This window comes from Zonotrichia leucophrys, chromosome 5, assembly GCF_028769735.1.
Source record: "Zonotrichia leucophrys gambelii isolate GWCS_2022_RI chromosome 5, RI_Zleu_2.0, whole genome shotgun sequence".
NCBI lineage: Eukaryota > Metazoa > Chordata > Aves > Passeriformes > Passerellidae > Zonotrichia > Zonotrichia leucophrys.
In genome coordinates, this window is record NC_088175.1 from 47,465,564 (window position 1) to 47,484,510 (window position 18,947).

Sequence of the window (18,947 nt, forward strand, 5' to 3'; positions counted from 1 at the left end):
TCTCTGTGTCCTCCAGCTCCTCCCAGGCACCCCCTAATTTGTCCTGGGTCGCCCCCAGCCGCCCTGGATGTCCCCCAGCTAGTCGGTGGTGCCCTCCATCTAACGCAGGCAGTGCCCAGCTAGCCCTGGATGACCCCCAGCTAGCCCAAGCCGCCCTACAATCAGCCCTGGGTGTCCCCCACTATCCCCGGATGCCCCCCAGCTAGTCACAGGCACCCAGCACCTGGCCCTGGGTGTTTCCCACTAATCCAGAGTGGCCCCCAGCCAATTTCCAACACCCCACAGTTGGCCCTGAATGTCCCCCAGCTAGTCCTGAGTGTCTCTCACTAGCCATGGATGCCCCCCAGGTACTTCCCGGGGTCTCCCACTCGCGCTGGATAGCTCCCAGCTAATCCCAGGCAGCACCCAGCTAGCCCTAGGTGCCCTTCGCTAGCCCCGGGTGCTCCCCAGGTCTCTCTAGGTGTCCCCCACCAGCCTTGGGTGCACACAGGTAGCTCTAGGTGTCCCCCACTAGCCCTGAGTGCCCGACTATCCCAGCCCCGACCCCCCCAGTTATTCCCGGTTGCCCCAAGCAGCCCCACGGCCCCTTAGACCACGCCCATTTCACCAGACCACGCCCACTGCGCTTCAGGCCACGCCCACACCCAGCACCTCGGCCTCGGCCCCGTCGCTGAGCCCCGCCCCTCGGCGCAGGTCTCGCGACATTTGCAGGGGAGGGCGGTGCGAGATGTGCGGCGGCTGTGTGGGCACCGAGTACCCCGAGCGGGTGAGGGCGGGTAAGGGGGGCACCGGCACCGACACCGGCTCCGGTACCAGTCCTGGTCCCGGTCCCGGCCCTGGTCCCGGTCCTAGGCTGTGCTCCCGCCCTAGGGCACCACCTGCCTGGAGGGCGGATCTTTCCTCCTGAACTTCGTGGGGTGCGCGCAGTGCGGCCGCCGGGACTTCGTGCTGGTCAGCAACCGGGCCGAGGGCCTGCAGGACGGGGAGGAGATCGTCACCTATGACCGTGCGGTGGGGGGCACCGGGGGGGATGCGGGCCCGGGGGGCCTTGAGGGGGTGGGGCAGCTTTTGGGGTTCTTGAGGGAGGCTTGGGGTCTCTGAGGGGACCTTTGGGATTTGGGACTCTTGAGGGCGATATTTGGGGGATCCCTGAGCCATTCCTGGGGCTTAGGGTTCGCTGAAAGTTGGGGGTCTTGAGGGCTGTGAGAGGTCGGGGGTCTGGGGGTGTTGAGAGTATTGGGGGAGACCTTGGGTCTTGAAGGTCTTGAGGGGTGCTGAAGGCTCTGGGGCAGCTTTGGAGTCTGGAGTTTGGGTGATCTTGAGGGTTAGAGAGGGCTGGAGGGGACCCTTGGGATCTGGGGGTCTTGAAGGCTGGGAGGCACAGGTGGAGGCCTTGAAGGTTGAGGCCTGGGGGCAGAATTTGGATTCTGGGGGATCTTGAGGGCTGGGAAGGACTCCTGGGGCGTGGAGGCTCTTGAGGGCTGGGGCGTGATGGGGTGGGGGGCTCAGAGGTCAAAGGAGGGAGAGGCCTAAGGGAGGATTAGTTTAATAGGGAAAATTTGGGGCCCCGATATTTGGGGGGGGTCCCTGAGGGTGGGAATGGTGGATTCCCAGGGAGGAGGTCTCAGGTTTTAGAGGGAATATCAGGGAGCTGCTGATGGGCATTAATGGGGGGTGAGTTGCTGTGGGGGGAATTTTGGGGGCTTGATGCTGTAAGGACTGGGACGGGACGTCTGTGCCCTGGGAACGAGGGCAAGCATGGAGGATTGGGGCTTGTCACAAGAGATTGGGAGTGGGGGGATTCCCCAGGGACAGTGTCCATGTCCTCTCACCCCACTGTCCCCTGCCCCACAGACCTGTGCAAGAACTGCCACCACTTGATCGCACGCCATGAGTACACCTTCAGCGTGGTGGATGACTACCAGGTTTGTTTCTTGTCCCCCAAAAACCCTTCCCAACTCTGTCTCTGGAATTCCAGACTCACCCTTCCACGGGCTGATTCCCACCTTCCCTGGGACAGAGCCTTGAAGGATTCAGAGCCCCATCCCTGTGTTCAGGGGTACCTGGAGACCCCCCAGCACTAGTCTGTGCCTTGTGGAGGAAGCCCAGCTCACCTGGCATGGGAATGTGGGTGATGGGAGGGGGCTGTGACCCCCATTCTTCATTCCTGGCACATCTCCTATGCAGCAAAGGGCTGGAAAAAAGGGCTCAGGGGAGCCAGTGGGGCTGGAAACGAGATCCCCTGGCTCTGATTGCAATCGGGGATCGGGTACCAGACCTGGCTCGAGTTTCCCTGTGGGGGAGCAGGGCTGTGGCAGCCCCCCTTTTTCCAGCCCCTCCTTTTCGTTCCCCCAGGAATACACCATGCTGTGCCTGCTCTGTGGCCGTGCTGAGGATTCCATCAGCATCCTGCCTGATGACCCTCGCCAGATGACCCCGCTGTTCTGATCCCCATGTGTATCCCAGGATGAGCTTCCCGGAGCTTTGGGAGATCCCTGGATCCCTGGCACTGTATTTATGGGGACCACACAGTCCCTGACATGATTTGCCCCTCCAAACTTCCAGCCTGGATGCAGCGAACACCCAACACCGGATGCTCCCATGTTTCTGGGCCTTTTGGCTCTGACCCTGACTGCAAGGATGGGATGCAGTGCCACAGTCCAAGCTCCTGTGTGCTGAAGACATGAAGGGGTCCCCAAAACAGGATCCAAAGGGTTTCCCACCCCATCTCACCTCAGGAACCCTCCTATGTGGGATAATAAATGTGATGTGTGACAGCTCGGTGGCACAGGCAGGAGTATTTTGGGAGTGGGCTTCACCCCCTGTAGTTGGTGAAGGGTGCTGGGGGCTGATGCAAGAGACTTTTTCCATCCCAGGAGCCTGTGGAATTCTTCCTTGGCCCCTCCCAGCCCTCTCCAGTGCTCTTGTAAACCCTGCAGAGAAAGGACTTGGATAATTTTCCCTTCCCACAGAGTTGGTGTGGGGTCACTTCACCCTGCCCTGGGGTTTGGAACCTGGCCCTGCCCTGCTGGGAATTCCCTATTCCTGCGGGCGGGAAGGAGCTGGGTGTGGGAAATCACTGCCCTGGGGTGGATGAAATGTTCCTCTTGGCACCCGGCCCCAGCAACACCCATGGGGAACTGGGTGCAGCCTCCCTGGCACCCACCTATCCCTGAGCCTCCATTTCCTGGATTTGGCCTTTCAGGGCTGTGTCCTCCTTCCTGTTCCCACCAAGAGCCCCTAAAAACCACATGTTCCCAAAAACCTCACGGATCCATTTACACTCCCAAAAACCACGTGGATCCAGGCACACTCCCTGCGGCTCATTTATTGCCACCAGCCCACGCCGCCCCGGCAGCTCCAACCCTCTGCCCCCATCAAGCCCCCTCCCCGTGGAGGTTTCAGAGGGGGCTGTCATTCTGCGGAGAGCTGGGGCCACCCCGGGGTGACACCGGAGCCAGGATCACACCAGAGCCAGGATCACACTGGAGCTAGGATTACTTGGCCAGCTTGAGGAGACGCTGGATGTCGGGCTCCAGTTGGGCCGTGGGCATACGGGGGCTGTAGCGCCGGAACGGTTCCCCCTCAGGCCCCACCAGGAACTTCTCAAAATTCCAGGAGATATCGGAGCGGTGCACGGGGCTCCAGACGACAAAGCGGGGCTCGGCCATCAGGTGTGCAGGCTCGTCGACCGGTGCGGGCAGGTGAGCCTTGAGGTAGGCGAACACGGGATGGGTGTCTCTCCCGTTCACCTGGCACTTCTGGAACAGGGTGAAGTTGGGCTCGAAGCCGCCCCCCGGCCGCACGTGCTTCAGGGTGTTGAGGATTTCCTCGTTGGTGCCGTTTTCCTGTGGCGGGGAAGGAGAAATCCAGAGCCCTGTGTTTCCCAGCTCCTCACCCCCTGCCTCGTGACCCATAGGACTTACCTGGTATCCAAACTGGTTACAGGGGAAGCCCAGCACGACCAGCCGCCGGGGGTAGCGGGCTTGGAGCTGGTTGAGCTGGGTGTAATCCCGCACCGTGGTGCCTCAGAGCGAAGCCACGTTCTCGATCAGGACCACGCGGCCCCGGAAAACGCCAAAATCCACTTTTTCCCCCTGCAAGGAGGTGGCGCTCAGGTCATAGAAGGACTTGGCGATGGGGACGGTCATGGCTGCAGGCGTGCGGCTGCTTGTGCCCCGTGCCCTGCGCCGCCTCTTAAGGGCTTCCCGGTGCTCACGTCATGGTCCAAAGGTCTCCAGGCCCCGCCGCGGCTCAGGAGAAACCTGAGCTGCCCGTCCCACCCGTGGAAGGAGGAAGGTGGCACGGGGCCAAGGCGATGCTCTACCTGCCTCAATAATTCATGGCACGGCGCGCTGCGGCTGCTCATCCTGCTGCCTGCGGGATGTGGGATGCTCCCAGCCTGGCACGGCATGTTCCCGAGGGTTGGGAATGACAGTGAGAGTTGGGGAATAACGGGAGCCAGGGAATAACAGGAATCTGGGAGCTGGGGCTCTGTGGGGCGGAGGAGGAGGGGACAAGTGTCCCAGTACTCCTCCTTGCCTGGTGCTGCCATGGCATCACCTATGGGGCCTCCTGTGCTGCCCATCCCAGTGCCCACCGGTCCTGGGGCCCACTGGTCCCAGTACCGACTCCACCCTTGGGCCTATCTCCTGTGGTGCCTACCATTGTCCTGTGGTGCCCATCCCAGTGCCTGGCAGCATCCTGGTGTCCACATAGATCCCAGTAGGTTCCACTGTCTTAGTGCCCACCATCATCCCAGTAACCACCCACCCCAGCCCACCACCATCCCGCTGCTGGCTCATCCCAGTGCCGCCACCAAGTTTTCCCACCCTGTTCCCTCAGGTGGGGCTGAGCTGGTAGCCTGGCAGGCCATGGTGGTGGGCATGGGCATCATGCCCCATGTCCCCGTGCCCAGCCTGGAAAGGGGACACCATGCTGGCAGCCCCAGATCACCCTCAATTATTGATCACTGCTCGAGTGTCCATGCCCAGGCTGTGCCTGCTGCCATGGCTTCATGCCCACAGCCCCCCTGGAGCACACAGACCACCAACCCCTCCAGCATCACCTTTATTCTGCAAACCACTGTGTAAAACCGGGGGTCCCACGGGCACGGGGTGGCACAGGGTGGGCACACAGTGCCTGGACAGCCCCCACCCTACCCGTGAGCCGAGGAGGGCACAGGTGCCAGGATGGGGAGCCCCCTTGCCACATTCCCTGTCCCTGGGGGTGTCCCGTGTCACTCCCCACTCTGTGGGGGCTGCCTCAATCCTGCCCCTACCGTGCCCCCTGACACAGCCTGGGGAGGAGGGGTTGGGGGGTCTCAGCCTTCAACACCAGCAGGTTTTGGGGGTGTCCTCACTCCCCAGGGGCTGCTGCTCATCCTCCTCCAGCTGGGCCAGGGTGGGGGCGCGGGGCAGCCCCCGCAGCTCGTCCAGCTCCTTGCGGTGCGCCTGCAGCACCAGCTCCGTCAGCCGTGTGAAGGACTGTGGGAGAGGGGTGGAGTGAACCTGGGGGACCCCTCCAGTATCCCCTGACCTCTCCAGGCCCCCAGACCAGCCCCAGCCCCCTCAGAACCCCCCAGTCCCCTCATACCTCCTTGATGTTGAGGTTGCTGCAGGCACTGGTCTCGTAGAAATCCATCCCGTATTCTCTGGCCAGCTGCAGCACCAGGGGTTTGGCAGGGAGGGAGGGTAGCATGATTTGGGAGGAGGGAGGATTCAATACCCCTGCCCCCCTCTCTGGAATGTGAACAGCCGGGCACGGACAGACAGGAGAGCTCTGGGGGGGCTGGCATAGGGGCACACCTGGGTTGGGTGGTGGGCGCAGGGGGCCCTGGGAGGGGTACTGGATGCTTTGGGGTTCAGAGGTCTCTGGAAGGGATACTGGGAGGAATTGGGGGTTGTTGGACACCCTGGGGTAGCACTGAGCAGTAAGGGGGTTTCCTGGATGCTCTGGAGCTGCAGGGAGAGGTCAGTGGTCCTTGGGTTCAAACTGCAGGAGCATGAGGGGTCACTGGATACAGGTAGGGATGCTTGGCGGGGGGGGGGGGGGTCTCTGGATATGGGTAGGGCTGCAGGAAGGCTGTTGGGTCCATGTGGAATGCAGGGGGGGCTTTTGGAGGGTCTGGCCATGCTCCCCACTGGGTGCTTTGGGGGTCAGGAGTTCCCAAGGGGGACACCAAGGAGGTCACTGTGTGCTTCAGGGGTACAGGAGACCGTGCTGGAGGTGCAGGGAGAGCTTAGGGGTCTCTGAACATTTTGCAGGTGGGGAAGAGGGAGCCTTAGGGAGCCTTGGGGGTGCACAAGCACTGCAGAGATGGAGGGGAAGAGGGTTCCCAGACACTGGGGGAGCTGTTTTGGGCTGCCTGGGTACAGACTGCAAGAGGATGGGGTCCCTGGTCATGCTGGGAGGGACTGGGGAGGCTTGGGGGTCCCAGACAGAGGTAGGGCTGCAGGAGGGCTGTTGGGGTCCCGAGTGCAGGAGGGGCTCAGGGAGAGGCTGGCCATGCTGGGGGTGCAGGAGGGGTCCTGCCCCCTGGGGGGGGCACACAGCAGCCCCCGCTCACCTGCAACCCTTGCTCTTTGGGCACTTGCCTCTTGTGCTCCTCGTCCGCCTTGTTCCCGATGAGGATTTTCTGGACGCCCTCGGGTGCATACTGGGTGGGGGAACCGTGTAAGGACCCCCCAACACACGGCTGGGGAACCCCCAGACCTCCCCTCGTGAACCCCCACCTCATCCACATCGCTGGCCCACTTCACGATGTGCTGGTAGGAGCGCTCGCTGCTGATGTCGTACACCAAGAAAATGCCCTGCAGGGGGTGGGGGGCAGCTGTTGACACCCTAAAACTGTGCCTCAGTTTCCCCTCTCCTGTGTACCAGGACAGGGAGCCCCCATACCTGAGCCCGCCGGTAGTACTGCTTGGTGATGGTCTGGTACCGCTCCTGGCCGGCTGTGTCCCTGCCCAGGGACAGCGGGTCAGTGCCATCATCATGGCATGAGTTTGGCAGGGCTCAGCCCTTACCTTGGGTGGGGGGAGCAGGACTCAGACCCCCCAAAATTTCTTCCCTCTTGCCCCCGGGATCCAGTGCTGCCACTCACCAGATCTGTATCCGCACCTTGATCCCATCCACCTCGATGGTCTTCATCTTGAAGTCGACACCTGGGATTGGAATGGGGTGTGGTGTCCTGGTGTTTCCCTTTCCAGGAGATGCTGTCACTGGGGTCTGTGGTTCCCTCACCCCTCCTGACCCACCCCACGCCCCACTGTGGCCTGGTGCTGGTCCCCACACCCAGTGCCTGGCCTTGCAGGAGGCCCCGGTGCCCGGTGCTGATCCCAGTGCTCCCAGTTCCCTGGCACTGTGGCGGTCCAGTTCTCCCAGTTCCCCAGTGCTACGGCTTCTCGGTGCTGTGGCTGCCCAATGCTCTCAGTTCCCGGCTGCATGCTGCTCCCAGTTCCCCTGTGCCAGAGGTGCCTGGTCCTCCCGGTCCTCCCAAATCCAGGATTTCCTGGCTCCCTGATGCTCCCTGTTCCCTGGAGCCGCGGCACTCCAGAGCCCCCGGTTTCCCAGTTTCCCTATGCTGCAGCTTCCCGGTGGCCCCGGCTTGTGGATGCCCACAGTTTTACTGTTTCCTGATGCCCATTGCTTCCCGGTTCCCCGGTGCTGCGACTCCCGATGCTCCCGGTTCCCCGGTGCCCACAGTTTTCCCTCTCCCCGGTGCCTGGTTTTCCCGCTCTCCGGTTACCTGTCTCCCCATGTTCCTAGTGTTGCAGCTCTCCAGTGCCCACGGTTAACCCTTTCCCCGTGCCCCCGGTTTTCCTATGCCCACCAGTCCCCGGTGCCCCGGTTCCCAAGACTCCCTAGTGCCCTGGTTTCCCGTTTCCTCGAGCCTGTGGTTTCCCGGCAGTTCCTCGGCAGTCCCGGTTCCCCGATGCCCACGGTTTTCCTGTTCCCTGGGTTCCCGTTTCTCGGTTGCTGCGCCTCCCGGTTCTCCAGTTCCCACGGTTTTCCCGCTCCCCGGTTGCCCATTTTCCCGTTTCCCCGGTGCTGCGGCTCCCCAGTACTCACGGTTTCCTGGTCCCCACGGCTCCCCAGTTCCCCGGTTTCCCTTTTCCCCGGTAACGCGGCTCCCAGTGCTCCCGTTTACCCGGTGCTGCGCCTCCCCATTGCTCCCGATTCCTTGATGCTCCCGGTTTCACGTTTCCCCGGTGCCGCGGCTCCCCGTTTCCCCGGTGCTCCCTGTTCTCTGGCTTCCCGTTTCCACGGTGCTGCGGCTCCCAGTCTTCCCGGTTGCCCGGTTCCCCGATGTTCCCGTTTCCCCGGTGCTGCGCCTCCCCACTGCTCCCGCTTCCCCGATGCTCCCGGTTCCCCGTTTCCCCGCTCCCGCCGCCGCGGCCGCCGTGCGCTGCCGGTGCCGGTACCGATGGTGGAGATGTGGGCGGGGTGGAACTGGTTGTCGGTGAACCGGCAGAGCAGGCAGGTCTTGCCCACGCCCGAGTCCCCGAGCAGCAGCAACCGGAACAGCACGTCGTACTGCTTGGCCATGGCGGGCCCGGGCCGCCGCCGCCGCCGCACCGGGGCCGCTCCGGGGCCGCGAGCTGCGCCGCCGCCGCGCCGGGCCGGGCTGGCACCGGGGGATGCACCGGGGCGGGGCGGGGCGGGGGCGGCGGCGGCGGCGGCGGGAGGGGGCACCGGGAGGGGAAACGAGGGGGGCGACACCGGGGATGCACCGGGGAGCGGGCAGGGAACACCGGGGATGCACCGGGAGATGCTGTGGGGAATTGGGCGGCGACGCGGGGGATGGACTGGGAGGAGAGCTGGGGAGAACGGGGGGATGGAGCCAGGAATGCACCGTAGGATTTGTAGGGGATGCTCTGGAGCCAGGAATGCACCGTAGGATTTGTAGGGGATGCTCTGGAAAACCGGAGGTGGGGGACGGGGGATGTAGCAGGGGCAGCAGCGGGGATGTACCCGGGATTGCTCTGGGGGCATCGGGAACTGTTGGGAATTTAGCTGCTAGAAAATGGAAAAGTACAAAACTGCGGCTAATTCCAAGTCCTGCACCTGCACAGATAGCAGTGTCTTTGGGCCTAGCTGTGGTATAATAACAAACAGTGAAAGAGACATGAGAAAAGAGAGATGTAACCCCTAAGAAATGAGGATGAGTTAATGCTATAGTTTAACCAATAGATTGCTTGGCTTACAGAATATTCATAAGCTTATTATTTGCTGTATAAGTGTTTGATACTTTCTTCAATAAACTGGACCAGAAAGACCTGAGGGACCGGGACTGGACCGGACCTGAAGGGCCTGTGATGAACCAACTGGTGTCCTGGTCCCCTTCCTTCGACAGGGAACGGGACAAAGGGGTGCAGCAGGGGACACTGCGGTGACGCAGAGCTGCACCAGAGGAGCTGCTGACACTTAGGAAGGATGGGATGGCACCCAGCAGGACCTGGACAAGGGTGGGTTGTCCAGGTTGTCCTGTCCAGGGACAAGGTTCCCGTGGGAACTTGTGAGGGTAAACAAGGCCAAGGACAGGGTTGGCACATGGGTCAGGACGATTCCCAAGAGAAATGCAGGATGCAGGTGATGGGATGGAGAGCAGCCCAGATGAGAGGAATCTGGGGGGATGAGAGGCTGGATATGACCTGACAAGGTGTGCTGGCAGCCCTGGAAAGCCACCCATGTCCTGGGCTGTGTCACTGGCAGCATGGGCAACAGGTGAGGGGGCATTTTCCTCCTCTGTCCTGCTCAGGTGAAACCCGACATGGAGCACGGTGTCCGGCCCTGGGGTCCTTGTCACGGGAAGGACAGGGAGCTGCTGGAGCATGTCCAGAGGAGGCCACAGAAATCCTCCAAGGGCTAAGAACAGGCTGGGAGAGCTGGGATTGCTTGGCATGGAGAAGAGAAGGCTCAAGCGAGAGTTAGAGCCCCTTCCAGTTCCTACGGGGGCTCCAAGAGAGGTGGAGAGGGACTTGGGATGAGGCCATGCAATGACAGGACAAGGGGGAATGTCTCCAAAGTGGAAAATGGGAGGTGTAGATTGGATATTACACCCTCTCTACAGTGAGGGTGCTGAGGCACTGGAGTGGATTTCCCAGAGAAGCTGTGGCTGCCCAATCCCTGGAAGTGTCCAAGGCCAGGCTGGACAAGGCTTGGAGCAACCTGGTCTAGTGGAAGATCTCCCTGTCCACAGTACAGGGTGGACCTGGATGGGTTTTAAGGTTGTTATCAACCCAACCCGTGGGTTCCATGATGATGCAATAAATGACGTCACATCACGATGACGCAGCGGCCCCTGGAGTGGCTCCTCTGCGCACGCGCGCCAGGGCTGGGCGTGCCCAAGAAAGAAGGGGCGTGGTCATACGGGGAGAGGGCGTGGCCGTGTGCGGTGGGCGTGGCCAGAAGCGCGGCCGCGCGTCCCCTCCCGGCCGCCGTCGCCCGCTGCCCCCGCGGCCGCAGCATGGCGGGAGCGGCCCCCGGCACCGGCGGGCGGCGGCGGCTGCGGGACGATGGGCTGCGGACCTGCACCTCCGCCGAGCAGGTGCCGGGGGGCTGCGCTGTGGGGCGTGGGGTGCCGGGGCCGTGGGGTGTGGGCTGCCAGGTGGGGCAGGGCTTTGGGCTGCCATGGAGGTCGGGTTAGGGTGCCGGGCTGCCGTGGGGCAGGGCTTTGGGGTGCCATGGAATGGGGTTTGGGGTGCCGGGCTGCCGTGGGGCAGGGCTTTGGGGTGCCATGGAATGGGGTTTGAGGTGCCATGGAATGGGGTTTGGGGTGCCGGGCTGCCGTGAGGCAGGGCTTTGGGGTGCCATGGAATGGGGTTTGGGGTGCCGGGCTGTGCTGGGGCTGGGCTTTGGGGTGCCATGGAATGGGGTTTAGGGTGCCTTGCTGCCGTGGGGCAGGGCTTTGGGGTGCCATGGAATGGGGTTTGGGGTGCCGGGCTGCCCTGGAGCAGGGCTTTTGGCTGCTCTGGGACGGGACTCAGGGGTGCCATGGGATTGAATGATCCCGATCCCAGTAGCCCCACGACACTACTGTCCCCACGCCCCCTGTGACAACAGCCCAGCAGTGAGCAGTGTTTTGAGGGGCCCAGCGGTGCTGCCACCCGCCAGCCACGGCAGCTTCCGCGGGACATGTTCCCCAGCAGCAGCTGGGGGAGGATGAGGAGTTCTGGGACAGCCAGGCTCTCCCCTTTGTCCCTCTATCCTGACCCAGCCCCTGGCAGCTCCCCTGTGTGCTGGGACGGGGTAAAAAGTGACTCCGGGTTTCCCAATCCGTGGAGTTCTTCTTGCTCAATTGTGCCCTGGCAGGACGCAGTGCCATGAATGCAGGTCCCCGTGTGGCCCCTGCTCACTCCTGCGGCTGATCCCGGGGTATTTCCTTGAGGATTACCGTGGCTTAGAGTGTCCAAGTCCCCAGTTATCCCAGCGTGCGCGGGAGGAGAGTGTTTTCTATGACAGTCTTGTGCTGAGCCAAACTCAAGCTGGATTTGTAAAGCAGCATGGGATGGTGCTGGATTCTGGTATAATTTGGGGCACAAAGCTCCTGGGAATTCCTACTTTGGTTTTACTGGGTGAGATGGGGCTGTGAATCAGATAAACCCCTGGGATAGGGTAGGAGTTGTGGGGCTCAGTGGGGATCATCTTTGGGATGTGCAAAGCTTCTTCCCAGAGCTCACCATAGTCTTTATTCCCATTTTTCCTGACAAGTCCAAGGTGGAGGACATCGTGCAGGAGGTCTATGATGCCTACAAGACAAACCATCACTCCTCACAGTGAGTATCAGAGCTCCCAATAACCATAAATAACTCCCATCCCAAAAGACCCATTGACCCCAGTGGGTGCTGCAGGAGGATTCTGCCCCTTGTGCCGCTGTCCCCCTGCTTTTTCAGGCCACCCTGCCTGCTCATCCTGTCCTCTCTGTATTCCAGGTACGTCCTGCAGCGGGAGAAGCACTTCCATTACCTGAAGAGAGGTCTCCGGCAGCTCACTGAAGCCTATGAGGTACCGGGAATGCCGGATGTGCCACCTGGAGCCACTGCCTGGGGTGCTCTCCTCACCCTGGGGCTGCCACCAGGGCTGTTTGTTGCTGGGGGTTTGCCAGCCCCAGGGTGGACACAGCATTCCCTGTGTGCCCATGCTTATCCCAGCGATGCTCTGGGGGCTCTACTGGCTGTCTCCTCATTCCTGCCTGCTCCTGCCGTGTCTGGTGCCATTCTCTGACTGTCCCCTCTGTCCCTGCAGTGTCTGGATGCCAGCCGCCCCTGGCTCTGCTACTGGATCCTGCACAGCCTGGAGCTGCTGGATGAGCCCATTCCCGATTCGGTGGCCTCTGAGTGAGTGGGGAGAGCTGGGGGGACACCACCGTGGCCGCTGTCGCTGCTGGCCACCCGCGTGACTCCGGAGGTGCCACCTCCCGCTGTCCCCAGAGCAAAGGAGTGCTTTGTCTCCCTGCCACCGTCAATGCCGCCCATTCTTCCGGCGGCTTCCTCGTGACGATGGAGACGGGAGGGTGACACCCCCGGCTTCGACCTCGGGGGGATTCACGAGGCCGGGAGGGGATGCATCGCCCCAGCGGGGTCGCACAGGTGACGCTGAGCCCCTTTCCCACCTTCCCACAGTGTCTGTCAATTCCTGAGGCGCTGCCAGAGCCCCCAGGGTGGATTTGGGGGGGGTCCTGGCCAGCACCCCCACCTCGCCCCCACCTATGCCGCCGTCAACGCGCTCTGCATCATCGGCACCGAGGAGGCCTTCGGCGTCATCGACAGGTCCGGGGCTGGGAGGAGCTGGGTGGGAGCTGGGCTGCGTGTCCCCCCTCTCACAGCCCCTGGCTCCTGCAGGAAGAAGCTCTTGGAATACCTGTACTCGCTGAAGCAGCCGGATGGCTCCTTCCTCATGCATGTGGGTGGAGAGGTGGATGTCAGGTGGGTGAGGGCTGCATGGGGAGGCTGTTTTTGTGGGAGGGCCTGGGCATTTTGGGGAGCCAGTGCTGGAAGCAGATGCTGTGGTGGGGAGCTGGTGCCATTCTGGGGATTCAGTGCTGGGAGCTGGTGATGTTTGGGAGACAGTAAGATTTTGGGGAGCTGGTGCTATGGTGGGGAGCCGCTGCTAATTTGGGGTACGGTTTTGGGCAGTCAGTGCTACTTTTGGGGAGCAAATGCCATTCTGAGGAGCCAGTGCCCTGGCAGGGTGCAGTTTTGTGGACCCAGTTTTGTTTTGGGGAGCTGATGGTGTTTTGGGAAGTGGCTGGTGCCACACTGGAGTACCAGTGCTGTTCAGGGGAGCTGGTACAGTGGTGGGGAGCCAGTGCCATGGGGAGGTGTAGTTTTGGGGAGCCAGTGCTATTTTGGGGTGCTGGTGCCGTGGCAGGGGACAAGTGACACAAGCTACTGCCATGGCAGGGTGCTGTCACAGGGAGCCAGTGCTGGATCAGGGACTTTGTGCTGTTTTGGGGAGCCAGTGTAATTTTAGGGAGCTGGTGCCACTTTGGGGTTCCAGTGCCACATCCCTAAGCACCCATCTCCTGAATCTCTGGGCACCCTTTTCCCGCAGGAGCGCCTACTGCGCCGCCTCAGTGGCCTCGCTGACCAACATCCTGACACCTGCACTCTTTGCTGGGACGGCCGAGTGGATTGCCAGGTGAGATCTGGGGACAGGTGGGGACAGGAGATGACATTTCTGGTGTCCCTGCCGCCCTGACCCTGCTCCCACAGGTGCCAGAACTGGGAGGGTGGGATCGGTGGCGTGCCGGGCATGGAGGCGCACGGCGGCTACACTTTCTGTGGCGTGGCTGCGCTGGTCATCCTCAAGCAGGAACATCTGCTGAACCTCCGGAGTCTGCTGGTGAGTGACCCCTCTTGGGATACTGGGGCTCTCATCCTACTGGGGAGCTTTGGTCCCACGCTGGCTCCCATCGCCCCGCAGCACTGGGTGACCGGGCGGCAGATGCGCTTTGAGGGCGGATTCCAGGGCCGCTGCAACAAGCTGGTGGATGGGTGCTACTCCTTTTGGCAAGCCGGGCTCCTGCCCCTGCTCCATCGGGCACTCCATGCCAGGGGTGAGTTGCCACAGGCTTCCTCTGTCCCCAGAACGGCATCTGGAGGGATTTGACACCTTCTGTGGTGTTCCTCCTCTGGGTTTCCCTTCCAGGCGATCCAGCGCTGAGCATGGCACACTGGATGTTCGACCAGCTGGCACTGCAGGAATACATTCTCCTGTGCTGCCAGTGCCCAGCTGGCGGGCTGCTGGATAAGCCAGGAAAGTGAGTGTGGGGGGAAACACAGGGCTGCCTGGCACCAGGGATGCCCAGATGCCCCCTCAGCATCCCAGCATCTCTTTGCATGCAGATCCCGGGATTTCTACCACACGTGCTACTGCCTGAGTGGGTTGGCCATTGCACAGCACTTTGGAAGTGGAGATCTCCACAATGAGGTGGTCCTGGGTATCCCTGAGAATTGCCTGGTAAGTGCTGGGCATTGCTGGGGAGGGCAGAGATGAGCTTCCAGTGCTCCACAGCACTGAGAAAGGCAGATCCAATGGCAGTGAAGAGTTGGGCTTCAGCCTGGAGAAGAGGAGGCTTCAGGGAGAGCATAGAGATGCTTGAAGGGCTAAAGAGTAAGGGAGCTGGAGTCAGGCTTTGGACAAGGGCTTGGAGTGATAGGACAAGGGGGAATGGCTCCAAACTGGAAAAGGGGAATTTTAGATGGGAAATGCTTCCCTGTGAGGGTGCTGAGGCCTTGGCACAGGCTGCCCAGAGAAGCTGTGGCTGCCCCATTTCTGTAAGTGTCCAAGGCCAGGTTGAACCAGGCTTGGAGCAACCTGGGGTGGTAGAGATTCCCTGTGCACAGTGGGTTGGACTAAATGATCCTTAAGGTGCCTTCCCACCCAAACCATTCCAGGACTCCGTGATTAACATCCTCCATCCCTCTCTCTCCCACAGCAGGCCACGCACCCTGTCTACAACATTGCCCCGGAGAAGGTGGCGAGGGCGGTGATGCACTTCCTGCAGTATCCTGTGCCCAGCCTGGATCCAGCACCCGCTGCCCAGTAGGGGGGTCCTGCTGCTGGCTCGGGGTGCGGAGCCCCGGGAGCGAGCGGCACAGCCCAGCCCAGCCCATCCCCACAGCGGCCTGGCCAGGCAGAGCACGGTGCTCAGGGTGCTAGCAATACCAAAATCCAGCCTGCTCCAGGCCGGGTGTCCTGCTGCCATCCTGGCCAGAGCCCAGGTGGGACACGGGCTCTGGCAGAGCTTTTTGGCATCAATAAACCAGAAGTCACACCCACCGTGTGCTGGTGGCCCCGGGGATGCGGGGCAGGAGATGATGCCACGTCTGGATCCGGTGGCACCAACTTCCCCCATTCCAAGAACACACGGTAACCACGGGGGAGGATAAAATAAGTGGAATTTTGGCTTTTTTTGTTTATTATTTATAGTCTTATAGTAAAGGGAAGCCTTAACTTGCAAGACAACTCTGGGCAGTATGTACAACATACCTTAGATCCATGGAATGGCATCAAAATGGGGGGAAAAGGGGCACCTACGGGGCAGGGACGGGCCACTGGAGTTTGGAAAATGCCACGGAGGTTGGGAAGGGTCAAGGGAGGGAAGGAGGAGGAGGAGAGTGGGGAAGGAGCCCCCAAGCCTGGCTCTGTGCTCCGCCGACTCGGGCAGGTGGAGTAGCACATGGAGAAAATAAATAGGGAGATTCCCCCCCCCAGTGCTTGCTCCTTTTTGGGGGGGGCTGCCTGGCTCCTCCCCGTTCTGGACTGCACTGGTCCCCGGGTATAAATAGAAATGCTCCTATAAAACCAGGAGGGAAGGGGAGGGGGGTCGCTAGCGGAGGGGAGTTGGCGGGGGAGTCTCCCTGACCCCCCCAAGTCTTTCTGCTCGGCCTGGCCGGCTCCCCCCGGGGCCGGCGCGGTGGGAGCAGGGAAGGGGCCGGGGAGGGCTGGGAAGCTGCAGTCCAAGAGCTTCTAGGAGCGGAGGGAGCGAGTCCTGCCGCGGGCCGGGGGGCGGCGGAGGGGCCTAACTGGCCTCCATGCGCAGCTTCTTCCTGTTCTGTGGCTCCTCGTGCTCCGAGTCGGAGCTGGAGTCGGAGCCACCGTCGAAGGCGGAGATGGCACTGCCCTTGGGGTTGGTGTAGAGGCTGTTGTCCGCGGGATAGCTGGCCTGGAGCTGGGCGCTGGCTCGGGCCTTCTCCAGCGCACGCACTGTGAGGGACGGCACTGTGTCACCCCGGGCCTGGCCCTGCCTGCAGCCCAGCTCCCGACAGGCCCCAGCTCCCACTGGATCCCAAACTCTTCTGGACCCCAGATCCTGCCAGACCCCAGCTCCCACTGAATTCTGGAACCTACCAAACTCTGGTCCTGCCAGACCTCAGCTCCCACCAGATCCCAACTCCCAGTGGATCTCAGCTTCCACCAGATCCTGGATGCTGATGCATCATATCTCCTGCCAGACCCCAGCTCCCACTGGATCTTAGATCCCAAATTCTCCTGGCTCCCAAGGCCTGCCAGGCCCCAGCTCCTGGATCTCAGACCCTGCCAGAGCCCATCTCCAGCCAGATCTCAGCTACCACCTTGCTGCTCCAGCAGCGCATTCTGCCGCTTGAGGTCGTCGATGTCCTGCTGGTGTGTGTGGTTTTTCCGGCGCATGTACTGGATGTACTCTGTGGCTTTGTCCAGGATTTGGGCCCGGGATGCCTGTTGCAATAGTGGGAAAAGCCAGAGGCAAGATAAAGACCTAGTCCAGGGGGGAAAACTGGAATTTTACCCGCCTCATCCCACCCTGGCTCAGGCCCTCACTGGGGACTCCTGTGGCACAAGAGAGCCTGGGGATTGTCCCAAATCGAGGAGCCTGGACCACAGGTGGGTGCTGTCTGTGCCCCCAGCACACTCCATAAACTCACCTTCTCTCCTTGGAGCGAGGGCACGGAGTCCCGCAGGCTGTGGAAGCTGTCCTTGATGTGGTCCCTGCGCTTGCGCTCCAGCGCGTTGTGATGAGCCCGTTTGTCGGCCTGGGATGGGGGGCACAGGGGTGGCACCGGGAGGAGGCCACCACCTGCACTCCCAAAATTCCCTCTGGGAATCGCTGCGGGAGCTCAGCTGAGCCTCCAGGGCGGCTCCGTGGCTGTGACGCCTCCGGCTGGGCCGCGAGGGCGTGGGAAGGAGGCGGCTCCCGGTGCTTTCGGTTTCCCCAGCTTCCTGCTGCCGGGGCAGCTCCGGCCCCGGGGCGGGGGGTACAGCACTTTCCCCCTGGAACACGGTCACCTCCTCCCCTGCCCCCCAACCAACCAGGCACAACTCCCCCATGCCCTCTGCCCACTCCTGGTGTTGTTCCCCCTGTGCCCCCCAAACGTAGCCCCACCCCCCAAATGACTCGGCCCCACACGAAACGCCCCCCAACACCCCCACTTTCCCCCCGAAACCTCCCACTCCCCCTCCCTTAAAGAGCCCCGGATCCTCTTCCACATAACCCCAAGCCTCACTGGTGTCCCCCCCGCCATAGGACCCCCAGCCCCACAGGACACCCCCAAACCCAGCTGCCCCCCCAAAAGACATGACTCCATAGATCCCCTTCTGTGTCATAGCCCCCAACCCAAATAAGACCACCCAGCCCAGAGGTGTCACCTCCCCAAGCCCAACCCTCCTCCCCTAAAGCCCCCCAGCCCTACTGGTGTCCCCCCATTCCAAGAATCCCATCCCCACAGGACTCCCCCCAAGCCCAGGTTTCTCCCTCAAGACCCCCATCCCCACAGATCCCTCTCCATGTCACAGCCCCCCCAGAAGACCCCAGCCCCAAAGGTGTGTTCCCCTCAAAAAGACCCCCAACCCCACTGGTTCCCCCGTCAGCACCCCCAATCCCACTGATGTCCCCCCAACACCCCGATCCCCACAGGACACGCCCAACACCCCCCTCTCCCGCAGGATCCCCGTTCCCCCCGTCCCCTTCCATGTCACCCCCTCCCCAAATCCCGCCCCCCTCACACCCCCGCCCACGTGCTCCCGATCCCGGGGGCGCCGCGGGGCGGCCCCCAGCGACCTACCGCGGACTGAAACCTCGGCTGCTCCTCCTGAGGAGCCCCGACCCGGGCGAGGAGGAAGAGGAAGAAGATGGTGGGGGGGGGCGCCGCCATATGAAGGAAGAACACACACAAACCAAACATTACCACATTCTCAGAGCTCCTGAGGTAGCGAAGAGCCACGGGGGGTTATCCCAGGGATTGTCCCGGGGTTGGGAGCTCAACTCACGTCGCTCTCCACCTCGATGTCATCGTTGTCGCTCATCGCTCCCGCCCGGGTGAAGCCGCGGGCCGGGCCGCGCCGCCACAACAACAGCCCGCACCGCGCATGCGCGGAAGTCGGGGGGGGCAATGATGGCGCCGGGCGACGCGAACGGTTGCGGGAGTTGTGGTTTGAGTGGGGAGATGGAGGCGTCTTCCACGTGGCGGGGACTACAACTCCCGGCCTGCATCGCGCGGGGCAGCGCGGGGCACGCCGGGAGCTGTAGTCTCTACTTCGGGAAGGGGACGCTAAGGGTGCGCGGCCGGAGGATGGAGGAGGTGAGGGCTAAGGGCACGGAGGGAGGGGGTTTATTGAAGGAAAATGGGGGTGGGATAGGTCGGGAAGGCTGCGGGGCCGGCCTGGGGGGCTGCAGGCTGACCTAGAAGGGCTCCGGGACAACCTAGGGGGACTGCAGGGTCTGCCTGGGGCGTGTGTGGGTTTGCTCTGAAGGGCTATGGGCCAGTCTGGGAAGGGGCCGATCTGCCTGGGGGCTCCAGGGTAGCCCTGAGGGGTCTGGAAGCTAACAGGTTAATACGGGAGGGCTGGGGTCTGCAGGACATTGTGGGGAGCTGCAAGCCTTGCTAGAGGGAATGTGCATCTGCTCAGGGGTCTGTGGGCCTCACCTGGGGAGGGCTTTGGCCAAATCTGGGGGGCTGTGGATC

The 18,947-nt window shown here is 62.3% G+C and overlaps 5 protein-coding genes across 9 annotated transcripts; 2 read left to right on the forward strand and 3 right to left on the reverse strand.

The window, feature by feature from the left end:
- Positions 1 to 620: 620 nt before the first annotated feature.
- On the forward strand, positions 621 to 2,777 carry CHURC1 (churchill domain containing 1). Its single transcript, XM_064715179.1, has 4 exons — positions 621 to 766; positions 871 to 1,006; positions 1,855 to 1,925; positions 2,356 to 2,777. The coding sequence occupies exons 1-4, from the start codon at positions 728 to 730 to the stop codon at positions 2,446 to 2,448; spliced, it is 339 nt and encodes a 112-aa protein (XP_064571249.1). The 5' UTR covers positions 621 to 727; the 3' UTR covers positions 2,449 to 2,777.
- A 525-nt stretch (positions 2,778 to 3,302) lies between these two features.
- GPX2 (glutathione peroxidase 2) lies at positions 3,303 to 4,588 on the reverse strand. 2 transcript variants are annotated; one of them, XM_064715171.1, is made up of 3 exons: positions 4,328 to 4,588; positions 3,927 to 4,097; positions 3,303 to 3,848 (listed from the first exon to the last, which is right to left on the reverse strand). In XM_064715171.1, exons 1-3 carry the CDS (start codon positions 4,586 to 4,588, stop codon positions 3,498 to 3,500), a joined length of 783 nt encoding a protein of 260 aa, XP_064571241.1. In that variant the 3' UTR covers positions 3,303 to 3,497. The 2 variants fall into 2 exon arrangements, with proteins under 2 accessions (XP_064571241.1, XP_064571242.1); XM_064715172.1 differs by lacking the exon at positions 4,328 to 4,588 and having other exon boundaries at positions 3,927 to 4,158.
- On the reverse strand, positions 3,986 to 8,640 carry RAB15 (RAB15, member RAS oncogene family). Of its 3 annotated transcripts, XM_064715174.1 has the most exons (8): positions 8,424 to 8,640; positions 7,103 to 7,163; positions 6,901 to 6,961; positions 6,735 to 6,812; positions 6,569 to 6,658; positions 5,596 to 5,661; positions 5,282 to 5,486; positions 3,986 to 4,097 (listed from the first exon to the last, which is right to left on the reverse strand). In XM_064715174.1, exons 1-7 carry the CDS (start codon positions 8,545 to 8,547, stop codon positions 5,331 to 5,333), a joined length of 636 nt encoding a protein of 211 aa, XP_064571244.1. In that variant the 5' UTR covers positions 8,548 to 8,640; the 3' UTR covers positions 3,986 to 4,097; positions 5,282 to 5,330. The 3 variants fall into 3 exon arrangements, with proteins under 3 accessions (XP_064571244.1, XP_064571243.1, XP_064571245.1); XM_064715173.1 differs by lacking the exon at positions 3,986 to 4,097 and having other exon boundaries at positions 4,188 to 5,486; positions 8,424 to 8,638; XM_064715175.1 differs by lacking the exons at positions 3,986 to 4,097; positions 8,424 to 8,640 and adding an exon at positions 8,150 to 8,376 and having other exon boundaries at positions 4,188 to 5,486.
- Positions 8,641 to 10,257: 1,617 nt separating this feature from the next.
- On the forward strand, positions 10,258 to 15,411 carry FNTB (farnesyltransferase, CAAX box, subunit beta). Its single transcript, XM_064715170.1, is given in 14 exon segments — positions 10,258 to 10,306; positions 10,309 to 10,394; positions 10,397 to 10,549; positions 11,713 to 11,777; positions 11,934 to 12,006; positions 12,247 to 12,338; positions 12,624 to 12,770; positions 12,843 to 12,926; positions 13,555 to 13,641; positions 13,716 to 13,845; positions 13,927 to 14,059; positions 14,152 to 14,263; positions 14,349 to 14,463; positions 14,942 to 15,411. Coding segments are annotated over 14 exon segments (1,437 nt in total). The 3' UTR covers positions 15,053 to 15,411.
- MAX (MYC associated factor X) lies at positions 15,388 to 18,360 on the reverse strand. Of its 2 annotated transcripts, none has more exons than XM_064715178.1 (5): positions 18,253 to 18,360; positions 18,048 to 18,074; positions 16,911 to 17,018; positions 16,581 to 16,704; positions 15,388 to 16,212 (listed from the first exon to the last, which is right to left on the reverse strand). In XM_064715178.1, the coding sequence occupies exons 1-5, from the start codon at positions 18,286 to 18,288 to the stop codon at positions 16,028 to 16,030; spliced, it is 480 nt and encodes a 159-aa protein (XP_064571248.1). In that variant the 5' UTR covers positions 18,289 to 18,360; the 3' UTR covers positions 15,388 to 16,027. The 2 variants fall into 2 exon arrangements, with proteins under 2 accessions (XP_064571248.1, XP_064571247.1); XM_064715177.1 differs by having other exon boundaries at positions 16,581 to 16,710.
- Between the last annotated feature and the right edge of the window lie 587 nt (positions 18,361 to 18,947).